This window comes from Elgaria multicarinata, chromosome 7, assembly GCF_023053635.1.
Source record: "Elgaria multicarinata webbii isolate HBS135686 ecotype San Diego chromosome 7, rElgMul1.1.pri, whole genome shotgun sequence".
Lineage (NCBI taxonomy): Eukaryota > Metazoa > Chordata > Lepidosauria > Squamata > Anguidae > Elgaria > Elgaria multicarinata.
In genome coordinates this window covers 29,062,676-29,075,752 of record NC_086177.1, presented here as the reverse complement: position 1 = coordinate 29,075,752, position 13,077 = coordinate 29,062,676, and the positions used below count along the sequence as shown (strand labels likewise).

General features: G+C 42.4%; 1 protein-coding gene across 2 annotated transcripts in view; it reads right to left on the bottom strand.

Moving 5' to 3' along the window:
- MYLK4 (myosin light chain kinase family member 4) overlaps positions 1-13,077 on the bottom strand; it is a 102,595-nt gene that overhangs the window by 22,030 nt on the left and 67,488 nt on the right. For both annotated transcript variants that reach the window (XM_063130285.1, XM_063130284.1), the window contains 3 exons: positions 5,519-5,585; positions 3,744-4,164; positions 1,175-1,437 (listed from right to left, as the gene is read on the bottom strand). In XM_063130285.1, coding sequence (XP_062986355.1) covers positions 1,175-1,437; positions 3,744-4,164; positions 5,519-5,585 — 751 coding nt within the window. The remainder of the gene's footprint in view (positions 1-1,174; positions 1,438-3,743; positions 4,165-5,518; positions 5,586-13,077) is intronic.

Below are 13,077 nucleotides of genomic sequence, written 5' to 3'. Positions count from 1 at the left end.
CTTCGACTCATAACAGGCATTGCTCCACCACTGAAAAGTGAGCATTCACTTCAACTCATGATAGGCATTGCTCCACCGTTTTACTCTCTTTGGAAGGCTCTAATGGCCTTCCAGTGCAGGAGAGAGTGGGGGCACGTCCACGATGAGATGCCCTAGGGGAGCTCATCCCCTTGCACCACATCTATTCAGTTGTTCACCAAGGTTAGGGTGGGGAGCAGTGCTGTGTTTCTATCTCTTATTCTTGGCTTAGTATATGATTTCAGGTTGTGTTTGTGCATTTGGTGGGGCTACTGTGTTAAAAAACACGGGGAAAAGCCCGTTCAGATAAAGAAAGAAAAGTTTCCCAGAATCCCAAGTTACCCGTTTTGCCTATGCCCTCCTCCAACTTTGGGATCATCATGACCGGGAGCTGACTCTGCCCCTCAGCCCTTTGAAAAAGGTATTTTTCCCGCCGATTTTTTAAAAACTTCTAGCGCGCGACCCGTACGATGCAGAAAGTTGAGAGTAGTCTCAAAATGACCCCCATCCACGACTCTCTGTGCACAAGAATTTTCAGAATGATAGCTTAACCCCCCCCCCAGTTATCCCCGATTCTTTCCCTCAATGCAATCCTATGGGCAAAAAGCCGAAAACGCCGTTTGAGCCGCGCGGTTGACCCGATTTTCACAAAAATATAGCACGCGACCCAGACAACGCAGAGAGGTGAGAGTGGTCTCAAAATGACCCCCATCCACGACTCTCTGAGCACAAGAATTTCTAGAACGATAGCTTCAAAAACAACCTAGTTATGCGCGATTATTTGCCGCAATGCAATCCTATGGCGAAATGTTTTCAAGATGGCGACCGGAGCGCTCCGCCTGAACTAGGAGCTCTGAAAAATGGCCGCTTCTCTTCGCCTTGCTTCTAGGGGGTCCGCGGTCCGCTCCTACTCCGCCTCTGGGTAAGGCGGAGCAGGCCAATCCGCTACTGCTTCTACGCTCCTAATCGGAGCGGATCACACCCCTAATGGAAAGCTTTTTACCTAGTAAACATCCACATAAGAGATTTTCAGCTGATGTAAATTGACAATGTCACACTTCTGAAGCTTCATGCAGCTCTATTAACTTGTAGGGAATTAATTAAAGAGACAATCATTTGACTTGGGGTATGTGTATTTTTCACAGCTATGTTGTACCGATTTTAATAATGTCCCCCGTTGACGCTTCTTGTTTCTTTTTGCTCTTGTTGGCTGTGGAACCAGATACTTCCAGCTTTTTTGATGGGGCAGGTTCTGCCTTACTTGGTTTAGCTGCTTCTTTCAGTGTGTGCTTATTTACCACATCTACCCTGCTCTTTTTGTTGACATCTTTGGCAAAACCTTCATCGTTCACGCGGCGTTTACTGTTGCTGGTCTGCTCATCTTTCGGAGGGAATGAGGCCTTTTCACTGTCTTTATGCCTATAGGACAAAATATAGATGATTCTGGTGTCATCTTTAGAGCAAGGGGGAGAGATGTAAGCAATAACAACAACAAAAATGCTAGGAGCTCATTTCTTTTTTTAGAGTTTATGTTTCTTGACTGAAGGGGCCATAGCTCTGTGTGATAGAGCACATGCTCTGCATGCAGAAGGACACCGGTTTGATCCCAGCTTCTCCAGGTAGGGTAAGGAAAAAGAATCCCACCTGAAACTCTGAAGAGCCACTGCCAGTCAGTGTCAACAATACTGGGCTAGACGAAGCAATGTTCTGACTCAGTATAAGGTAGCTTCCTATGTTCTTATGTAACATAGAACATGGAAAACAGGTTTAACTGGTGAATATCACAGGAATCATAGAATCATAGAATAGCAGAGTTGGAAGGGACCTACAAGGCCATCGAGTCCAACCCCCTGCTCAATGCAGGAATCCACCCCAAAGCATCCCTGACAGATGGTTGCCCAGTTGCCTCTTGAATGCCTCTAGTGTGGGAGAGCCCACAACCTCCCTAGGTAACTTAATTCCCTAGGTAACTTTCTGAACACCTTTTGACAGTCAGTGTGGCTGAACAGGGTTAGAACAGATTGCACTGTAGGACCAGATCCAATGGCCCCATTCAGAAGACACATTAAACCATGCCTTAAACCACAGTGGTTAAGCCAGAAAGCCAGGCTGTGTTCAGAAGACATCTTAAACCACAGCTTTAACCATGGTGAATAAAGCAAAAAGCCTTATTCACTGTGGTTAAAGCCATGGTTAAGGTGTCTTCTGAACACGGCCTGGCTTTCTGGCTTAACCACCATGGCTAAAGCCATGGTTTAACGTGTCTTCTGAATGGGCCCATTTTGAAAATAATGAGATCTTAGGCACAGCAAACAGTTTGTATCTTCACCACTGCCCTGCATGCTCCTATGACGTGTTCTTTGCACTTGTTCAGCTTCCACAAATAGGGTGACCATATGAAAAGGAGGACAGGGCTCCTGTATCTTTAACAGTTGTATTGAAAAGGAAATTTCAGCAGGTGTCATTTGTGTATATGGAGAACCTGGTGAAATTCCCTCTTCATCACAATAGTTAAAGCTGCAGGTGCCCTGCCCCCTTTTAAATCTGGTCACTCCAGTATAGCTCCTGCAGCTTTAACTTGTGATGAAGAGGGAATTTCACCAGGTTCTCCATATATACAAACGACATCTGCTGAAATTCCTTTTTCTATGCAACTGTTAAAGATACAGGAGCCCTGTCCTCCTTTTCATGTGGTCACCCTATCCACAAAGCCCTCTGGGGATTTGGTCAGGCTCAATATACTGATCTTGACATTTGTAGAATTGAAAAGCATGATAACTTCACTTCAGTTTGTATTTGCTGCCTTGTTTCCAATTCATTAGCATTTTGTCATTAAGATTCCAAACTTTTTTGGCTGCATCTTTGGGGGGAAATACAGGGATTTAAGAAGAGCCAAGGAGCTATACAATGGTACCTTAAGGATCATTTACAGTCTATGGGTTAAATGCCACCCATTCCTGCAGCTTGAAATGGCAGAATTTGCTACCATCTCATGCTTCTACATGTGTATACCAGGCTAAGCACAGTACAATAATTTATTAGTAGTATGAGTGCTAAAAGGTTAACTCAAAAGTTATCCCAGAATATCTATGGGTTCTGGAAACATAATTGGTCAAATGTGATTTTTTAAAACTATGGTTTTACCCTGTGGTTAAAACTTATTGGGATATGGTTATTGGTTTACTGGTGTTGTATAAATACTATCCTAATGTGTAGGCTGATGAAGGAACCTGTTTTTACAGAAATAGTGTTATCAGTGGGGTTAGAAGACAGACATCGTAATTTATTGATTTCTGCTGAGTAGACATTGGAAACGTTAGACTATACTGGACCAAAACAATTGCATGTACAAGGTCTTATATATTTTGGAGAGGGAGAAGCTAACTATCACATGATAGGCAAAGGAAGAATATTCAGATATTAGTAGTTTCAAGGGAGGAGTGTTCATGTACTGGAATAATAATTCATCAATACAGCTAAAAGACAATACTGTCAATCATAATTTTTTAATAGAAATCTTATCATTTTGTCTTCTCCAAATCAATATGTTCACCTGCTTTGTTTATAACAAGCATGGTAATTTTATGCCAGTTTTAAGCTCTATGTGGCCTATGTTTGGACTTGGGACACAAGTCACAGCAGGCTCCATTGTCAATATCCATAACAACCACTGCAGTCCAATAAACATCACATGACACACTAGGAAGATCATATTTAAAACCTACCTGACATTTTGATCCTGGCTTTTTGATAGACCATCCACATCTTCTGCTGTTTCTTCTCTTTGGCATGTAGTTTCTGGTACCACCCTTTCTTCATCCCTGTTAATATCTGTCCTTTCAACATCTTTTCCTACTTCATCTTGGGTTTCTTCAGACCCCTCATGCTTCTTTACATCTTGGTCACTTTCTTTTCTACTTGTTTCCTTTGCATTCACTTCTGCCTGGCTTTTGCCTGTTGTCTTCTGAAGAGGGCTTTTCCAACTCTTGCTATAGCTTTCTTCTGCATTCTCTTTTGACTCGTGAGTATGAGATTTAGGGGAACTTCTCTGAACAAAAAAAGTGCTTGCCTTCTCAGTATTCTCCTTGTTGAGTTTATGGACCTTTTCTGTGTGAGAAAATGATTCAGTCTTCTCATCAGACTCCTCTGGAACCAAACAGAAAATACCAATGATTTTAATGAAAGAAGAACTTACACAGTCAACATTATTTCAGTTGCTTGCACCTGCTTCTCCTTCTTGAAAGACAGGAACTTCCCAACAAAAAGGGATTCTAACATCTAAGGTAAACTGTCTGGTCAACCAAATGTTCCATCTGCTAGGGCCTAGCTACACATGTTACAGGGGAAGCATTCCTGCTGACACTCCACATCTCCTCCCATGATTAGTTAATGATTAGTTAAACAAGACTAGTGTTGCAAACTCATCGTCTTCAGCATTTTGTTACCCTGCTTCACTTCATTGGCTGTCTCACATAAAGTGTGGTGAAATGCTGAATACAACGTCACATCACACATCTTGGTTTACTAACAGCAGAGAGCTCTACTCAGAAGTAAAGTCCTGTTGACTTCAATGGGGCCCACTTCCAAGTGGATATAGCAAAAAAAAAAAAAAAAAGTAACTGGGAGACATGAAAGGAGATCTGGGTCAACAGCAGCTATGTGTCACTTGCAATGAAAAGCTACAACCACTGGTGACTTCTATTGCTGTAAGGACAGTCTAATAGCAAAGAAAGGTGGGACCATGGAGAGGGTTCTTCAGGCTTCCTGTAAAAATGTTGTTCAGGAAGCAGCTGCATGGAGAGTTCGTAAAAAGTCTAGAACAGGAGTTGGCAACTTTGGGAGGTCTGAGTGCCATTTGTGCCCATTGCCTCACCTTCCCCCCTCCCATGCACTGCCAAACAATTATTAACATTTAAATGGTGTCCAGAGCAGCTGTAGAGCATCAAAAGGGACAAAATTAGCTTCTTTTCAAATTAGTTTGTTATAGCAATGGAGCACTAAAAAGGCCCCAAAGTCTTCAAAATGGCCATTCTGTTTGCTCCACTGCACTTTCTCACTTCATTTCTACCCCAATACCAAAGCCAACCTAAGACTTTCTTTTCAGTGAACAAAACAACCTCTCCAAAAGTGTGCAGACACATACAAGTTATGGCAACAGATAATCAACGGGATGCAATATGTATCTTTTTGGCACAAATATTTAACTACTAATTGTGCAATCTGCTATTTTGTAAGTAACATAGCTGAGCTAGTTACAGGAATAGGCTCAGACAGTGCTAGCATAAGAGTTGGCTGACAATACGACTAGCTGGTCTAGAGGTGTAGATCTGGCACAGATTCCATGGGCAAGAAGCCAAGATTGTAACGTTTCCTCCCAGAATGCCCTGGGGTGATAATGTTTCCTCCCCCCACCTCAAAATTTGGTGGGTTTAGGCCACAAGGCTACGAAAACAATGGCACTGACGTTCGTTTTGAGAGAGAGAGAGAGAGAAAATCTAACCTGAGGTATCAGGTGGCTTCTTCTTTTTTATAGATTTTGTTCCTTTTGCAGTCAGATATGACTTTTCCTATGGGAAAAACAAGCAAACACATTAGCCCCTTAATTGAGGTTTCATAACATATTTCCTTTGCAAAACTTTGCATTTCCTTCTGTAAACACAGATTTTCCATCACTCCCAATCGAAATTCAATCTCTGAAAGCATCTGTAATTATTTCCCATTTCCATCACCATTACCTGAATTCTGTAATTATGCAACTTCAAAATACCTATGTTGAACTGACCAATGTTCCATTAAGGAAGGCACTCATAGTCCTTTGCTTCCAAACAATGGCATCTGTTTATTTGATGGGAAAGTATGTGATGATGAACTGTCGTCTATGTATTCATGGTCTAATTGTGGTCAAGGGCCTTACTCACTATTTATTATACTTCCCATCATGTGTCTCATCACGACAAAGATTTTTGTCTGAAATTCTCAATGGAATGTCTACTGTGGGTAAGCCTATGAAAATCTGTTACCATCTTTCTGATTTTGACAACTATGGGATATATAAAGATACTATTTTCCTCTGGCCGCACACATACTCACAAACAAAATTAGAAATAGATTTGAGGCATATTTGACTGTGTTTTCTGTGTATAGTTATCTGATGTTGTTCTTTATAAGCAGACATTCCAAGGTTTCAGCTCCCAAAGCATTGCTCACTGTATATATACACTTCATACTTCTTTCTATTTTCCAATGACCAAGAGCTCTAGAGTAGTATGACAATGAAACCAATTGCCTGGGGAGGTCATGGGCTCTCCCACACTAGCGGCCTTCAAGAGGCAGCTGGACAACCATCTGTCAGGGATGCTTAAAGGTAGATTCCTGCAATGAGCAGGGGGTTGGACTCGATGGGCTTCTAACTCTACTATTCTATGATTCTATGAAACTGAACTGAATTTCTAAGCAAAATTGAACTGAATTCTATGCAAAGTGGTTCACTGAAGTCAACAAAATTGTTTCTCTGCCCATTTCTTGTTTTATTTTTTTCCATTATTGTTATTTTTTACATTTAAAGATTATGTTTAGTCAATACATAATATAAAGTAGGGATGTGCTCCGCTTCTAATCGGACCGGTGAATTAGAAGCGGAGCGGGGGGCTTCGCCTGCCCTTAAGGCGGAGGCGAAGAGGATTGGGGGGCCGGTGGAGCATGGCAAAGAGGATCGAGGTGAAGGCGGATCCTTCGCCACGATCCGGAGCTCCGCTGGAAAGGTAAGTGGGGTTTACCGAGCCCTGCTGCTGTCGCTCTCGCCCATGCGGCGACAGTGGCAGGGCCCGGTAACCCCCCCGCCCTCCTCTCCCTTGCCTGCCTCCATCCGCGGTCCGTCGGCTTCTTCAATTGAGCCCGCGGTTCAACCAGGAAGTCAAGGTACAAGCCGATGGCGACAGAGCCCGGTAAGGGACCAAGGGGGAGGGGGGCCTTACCTGCGTCCGTCTGCGGCCCGTCGGCTTCTTCAATTGAGCCCGCGGTTCAACTGCTTTACGTTGTCTTGTATTCCGGTACTGTATCCCATAATTTACCTTTTTATTCTATTTTTGGCATCTGAGAACTCTCTCAGTATTTACTATATAATAATCTCACTGTTACAATCATATAAAACAACATCTCTTCCTTTTCTTTAGATACTGTCCCTTTTAATATATATCTTTCTGGGTCTAAATGCAATCTTTCTTCCAGAATAACATTAATAGCTTTCAATATTTAGTTCTGTTTCAACTGACAGCATACGGCAACGGACACGTTCCACCCCCAATTGAGAGAGGATTTTCTCTCAGGCGAACTAACTTCCCCTGACTTTGCAACAGCAGCACTGCTGTCAAAAATTTGTAATTGGCTGTAACCCACTCAACAATTAGAATATCCACAAATATTCACCACATCATATCCATTCAGTTAATGACTGGGGGAAAGGGGATTTGAAGATGACAGCTAGCTTTTTCAGTCTGCCCAATATTTCAATCAGGGCTCCTAGCGCCACTAATTAAAAGGCATTGTGCAGCTATTCCATGTTTTTTCTCCTTAACAGGTTTTCTGTGGGAAAAAAAATCTTAACAGAGAAAAGACAGAAGAAGCCGTGGGGAAACGTGGGAGGGTTAAGAGAGGAGGACATTGTTGTAAAATTGATGAGCTCGGTAACATCCCACGAATAAGGCGATGCACGATAAAAATCCTCATCCAGAAGCTCCCTTACTGCCAGATTCCAATGTCAGATATACAATGATAATTAAGAGGCATTAAAGAACAACAGCACCTAAAAGAAACCAATATAATTTACTATCACAGAATGATGATGACACGTTTATCAGAGTTCTTGTTTAGTGCTGTTTCTATCGTCTACAATGTTGCAGTGACATCTAGAGGAACTTTTTACTAATACATGGCTGTCAGAAGGGCAGGACATCAGAAAACCAGAATTGCCTTTCTGGATTAGCCCCAGCCCCAGAATGCTTACTTAGATAAGCATCCTGTTTTCACAAATGACTAGACAGGTGCTTCTAAACTAACCATCCCTTGCTGTTTGTCCTCTGGTATCTGATTACCTGGGGTACACTGCCAGTAATTATGGCTATTAATGATCACAAGCTTTAAAAATTCCCAGACTGCAATTGAAATGGTAAAAATAACAATCCAAGGCTTCAGAGCCAGCCCCAGACATTTTGCTGCCTGAGGGAAAGGACAAGATGGCACCCACTCCCATTCCACATACCAGAAACGCCAACTGTACTGGCAGTTGGCTCTTCAACATTGACAATGAGACAGCATCCTCCACCACACTTGAAGGCAGCAGGCCAGCTTAGGGGCCACAGAAACAGGTCATGTGGCCCACAGCTCTCTCCTCCAACTTCCCAGCATCAGCTACCTGAGGCAACTGTCTCACTCTGCCCAATGGGCAGGTACTACAATATTAAAATGGTATGTCCAACATTAAAGTTTGTATGTTTATTTTATGTACAGCCCTTTGTAATAAAGCACTATATAAATCATCGTCATCATTATTGTGTGTGTGAATGCACATAAGATTAAAAGGAAAGAGTGATCAGAAGAAAATGAAACTATTAGCCACTTAGACTGAAATCCTATGCACAATAAATCTCATTTGACTTAGCATCATAGTAAACGTATATAGGGCCAGGTTGCAAATGTCCAAAGCAACATTCATAAGTACGTTTCCTTGGAAATAATTTGTACTGAAATGGGTAGGGCCTATTTCTAAACTGATTACATACAGCTAAGACTGGGGCATATGTAATCATGATGGCGTCTTTCTCTCTGAAATGCTAACTAAAAGAGCATCGCGTGTGGAAATGTTGCCATCAGCTAAGCTAATAGCTTTTCACTTAACTGTTGCTTCTCAATGCCAAATGGGCCAAAATCTATGAAAAAAGCAAAATTAGGCTGAAGAGCCATTTTCATTCTTGACTTTTTAAAACAGAGTTCTGTAAGTTTCTGTTGTGTTTAGGCAGACATGAAACAGATGGAGCCCATTAAAGACACATTACAGGTATTTCCCCGCAGCTTTTAAAACATTGATTTTGACATGAAAAAGACATCACACAGTTGAGTTGAAAGATGGGCCAAAGAAAAGGTGTTGTGCCCTAAACAGTCTGGAGCCAGATCTACACGAAGCAGGATGAAACACTTTGAAAATGTTTTGAAGACTGTATACGGAGTGTGTCCCGGGCCTCAACAGTTGTCACTACTGTTACAAACCATTTTAAAGCAGTAGTGTAGATCCTGCCTGGGTTTTAATTCTTGTAAGCAGCCTCTTCCCTCTGATGTTCCTCTCCAAGGCCCAATCTACACCAAGCAGGATATAACACTTTAAAAACGGTATGAAAACGGTATATGTAATGTGTCCTGGGCCTGAACAGTTGTCATAACCATTATAAACCGTTATAAGCAGTAGTGTAGATCCTGCCCAAGTTCCAAGATCAGCCAATGAGGCCCAGCTGAAAATACCACTATGTGGCTGCTAAACTGGCCTTCTGCGAAATGCCCCTGGAACCTTGAGAAGTCTTCTCTGTCCCAGGATAGTAATAGAATCACAGAATCATAGAATAGCAGAGTTGGAAGGGACCTACAAGGCCATCAAGTCCAACCCCCTGATCAATGCAGGAATCCACCCTTGTCGTCCTCTCTGACAACTTTCCAGAGATGGGTAAACATCTCGCTATATCTTTAGGAGCAAAGCCTTTAAAAATGTTTTCCGCTGCTCTGTTGCTTTCTTATATTTTTTTAATCTTAACTTTGCTTGTTTTCATTATTTCCCTTTTTACATTAAATTGTTTTGGGGATCACTACTGATCTAGAAATACCAGGAAAAAAAAGAAATAGCAAAAGAGGAAACAGCATTTAGCTCTGACCTAGCAGCAAGTTTCATGGATAGTCCCTTTAGCCAAAACCTGTTCCGTCAGTCCGCACCCACAGCAATTATTCCAGAAGCCATTCCATGAATGCTAAATATGTAAGACCTGGTCTTAAATAGTCTTGGAATGTTAAGTTTTCACAACATTGCTAACATTTGTGTGGGTTCAGATAGCCACAATTCCTCACTGCAATTATCACAGTAGACTGATGGCCTGCAATTTTTGCCAGGTAGTGAGTGACTCATTGCCATTTGAGTTCACTGGGGGGAAAGCTGTGTTGTATACCACATTCACAGCATTTTGCACATTGTTTGGAACCTTAGTGTATGGTAAGCATCAGATTATCAGTGTAATAGTTTTCAATATTATGGGTAACAAGTTTATCTGAAAGAAATGGAGGATACTTTGTTTCAAATTGTAGATCTGGATTAGGGTGCCAATATGGAAAGGCGGACAGGGCTCCTGTATCTTTAACTGTTGCATAGAATTTAAGCAGGTGTCATTTGTACGCATGCAATCCCTGGTGAAATTCCCTCCTCATCACAACAGTTAAAGCTGCAGGAGCTGTACTAGAGTGACCAAATGCAAAAGAGGGCATGGCTCCTACAGCTTTAACTGTTGTAATGAAGAGGGAATTTCACCAGGTGCTGCATGCATACAAATGAGGCCTGCTGAAATTCCTTTTTCTATGCAACTGTTAAAAATACAGGAGCCCTGTCCTCCTTTTCATATGCTCACCCTAATCTGGATTCTCTCTCTCTCTCTCTCTGTGTGTGTGTGTGTGTGTGTGTGATGCAATGTATGGTTATCTCCCAAGAACAGTGGTCAAGGTGGCAAATCTTATTCTGGATGTACCACTTCAGTCTTCAGATGAGGCTGTGCTGGCTCCAGGTTTTGGAGAGCCCTTTGAGGATACGAAGGGCCCCCTCTCCTTCAGTGAGCCTACTACCTATCCATCAATATTGTTGTCAGCTGCAGCTCCTCCTGATTGCAACTGCAGCTGGCTTGCCAGGCAGAGAGCCAGTGAACAAGAAAGCAGTGGCATTGACTGCTCCTCCCTCACACCACCATCATTATCTAGAGCAGAGCAAGAGGCAGGTGAACAAGCAGGTTTCAGGGGCTCTGGTCAGTGGGGTCCCTGCTAGAGTGTGGACTGTTGACAGATGCCCAGCCATGCTGATCCTTGATCCCCCATGAACAACATCCCTATGCACGGAAAACTTGTACATTGGGGAAAAGGTTGGGTTAGAACTCTTCTTCCTGGCATTTTCTCTTCTAGCTGCAGGGATTATTCTTTGCATTGGGGCATTCTATCATGTGAGCACCCTACCATCTGTTGATTGTGAGAACTATGCCGTCCCCTAAACCAGCGTTTCCCAATCCTGGGTCCATAGATGTTGTTGGAGTACAACTCACATCATCCTGAGACAGCATGACCAGTGGTCAGGGATGATGGGAGAGGTAGTACAGCAACACCTGGGGACCTAAGGTTAAGAAAGGTTGCATCTAACCCAGCAAAATATTTGCTTTTAATTACCGCTTTCTTGCAAGCATCCAGATCATACTCAGTTTGGCAGCTGTGGAGCAGGTTGCATTCAAAGAAGGAACAGGGGCTGTAGCTGGCTGAACAGGGTCTTCTTTCTTTACGGTCTCTGGCAGTTCCTTCCAGAACATAATATTTGCCTAAATTCCTGCTAGGGCAATGTGTTCTCTACGCAGCCCAGGCAGAAGAGCTGCATTTAACTCTGCTCACACCATTTCCTTTCCCCAACTGCCACCGCCTGTCCTGATGCTTGGACAAAATTAATTTGAAGAAATATGTGCTGGTAAAAGGCAGGAATTAGACATCAAGGCATCATTAGGCATAAATATCTTACTTTTAGTAGCAATCTGAGATTCAGTTCAAAATTAACTTGCAGATTTTATGAACACCTGACTCCCTTCCCTTTTCTTTAAAAGAGCCATTGAATTCCTTCTTTATACACTACCAGGACTAACCTGGCAATGTTTCTAATATTTCGACTTTCATTTTTTAAAAATTCACCTAATAAAACCCTTTGATTTTCTTCCCACTGCCAGAAGCTCTATAATGAACGTTTTCATGAAGCTGCCTCGAGCTTTTACCCGTTATCATCCCATCAGGTTGAATCGGGTGCCAAATGGAACTGTTCTATGGCTTCAGTTCAATTGCACTTAACAGGTCATATAGAGATGGAAATTTGCATTTGCAAACACTACGTTGCCTGCACATGAGTGTTTTTATAGGGGGGGAGCCTGAAAATGTCCTCCAAGATTTATTAGGATCAGATATCTCGCTTCTATGTCAGTCCCATTCGTTTACTTGATCTGAGTGATGATACCAAATACTTCAGCGTGTTACTCCATGCCAAAATAACATCATGGATTTTGATATATAAGCACCAATATGAAGCAGACATGTCTTCGCTGACATTAGGCCATGTGCAACTCTATCAAAGCCAGAATCATCTTCTTCTTCTTCTTCTTCTTCTTCTTCTTCTTCTTCTTCTTCTTCTTCTTCTTCTTCTTCTTCTTCTCAGAAAGAACCTGAGATATTACCTAAGGGCTGCTGACATGTAGCATTCCCATGTCAAATCCTTCCCCGGTTCTTCTTGTGACATTTGGCAGTTCCCATGTTATTCCATTTAGTTTGATTTATATATGAATGGGATTCAAGATCAGAATACCAGATAACCTAGTCGAGGACGGTGGCAGATACACATAATCTCTATGGCAGGGATGGGCAACAGGCAGCCCACGTAGCGTGCCAGTGTGGCCCCCTGCCAGACCCCAAAATTCAGGGGATATCAAAATAATTCATTACATTCCCCCTCATACAAAATGGCACCCAGAGCTTGCTCTGTTGGCCACATGAAGACTAGATCACATGAAGGACTGCCTCTTCCTATATCAACCTGGTGATACCATAAGATCTTCCATTGAGAGCCTTCTCCAAATTCTCTCTCTAGGGGAAGTATGTTATATAATTAAAAGGAGATGGTCATTTCATAGCGGTACCCCAACTTTGGAATGCCCTTCCTTACACCCATGTCAATGCCAAATTAAATCTTTTTCTTTCTTTTTTTTCTTTCTTTTTTTGCACAAGCATTTAAAATGGTTATGT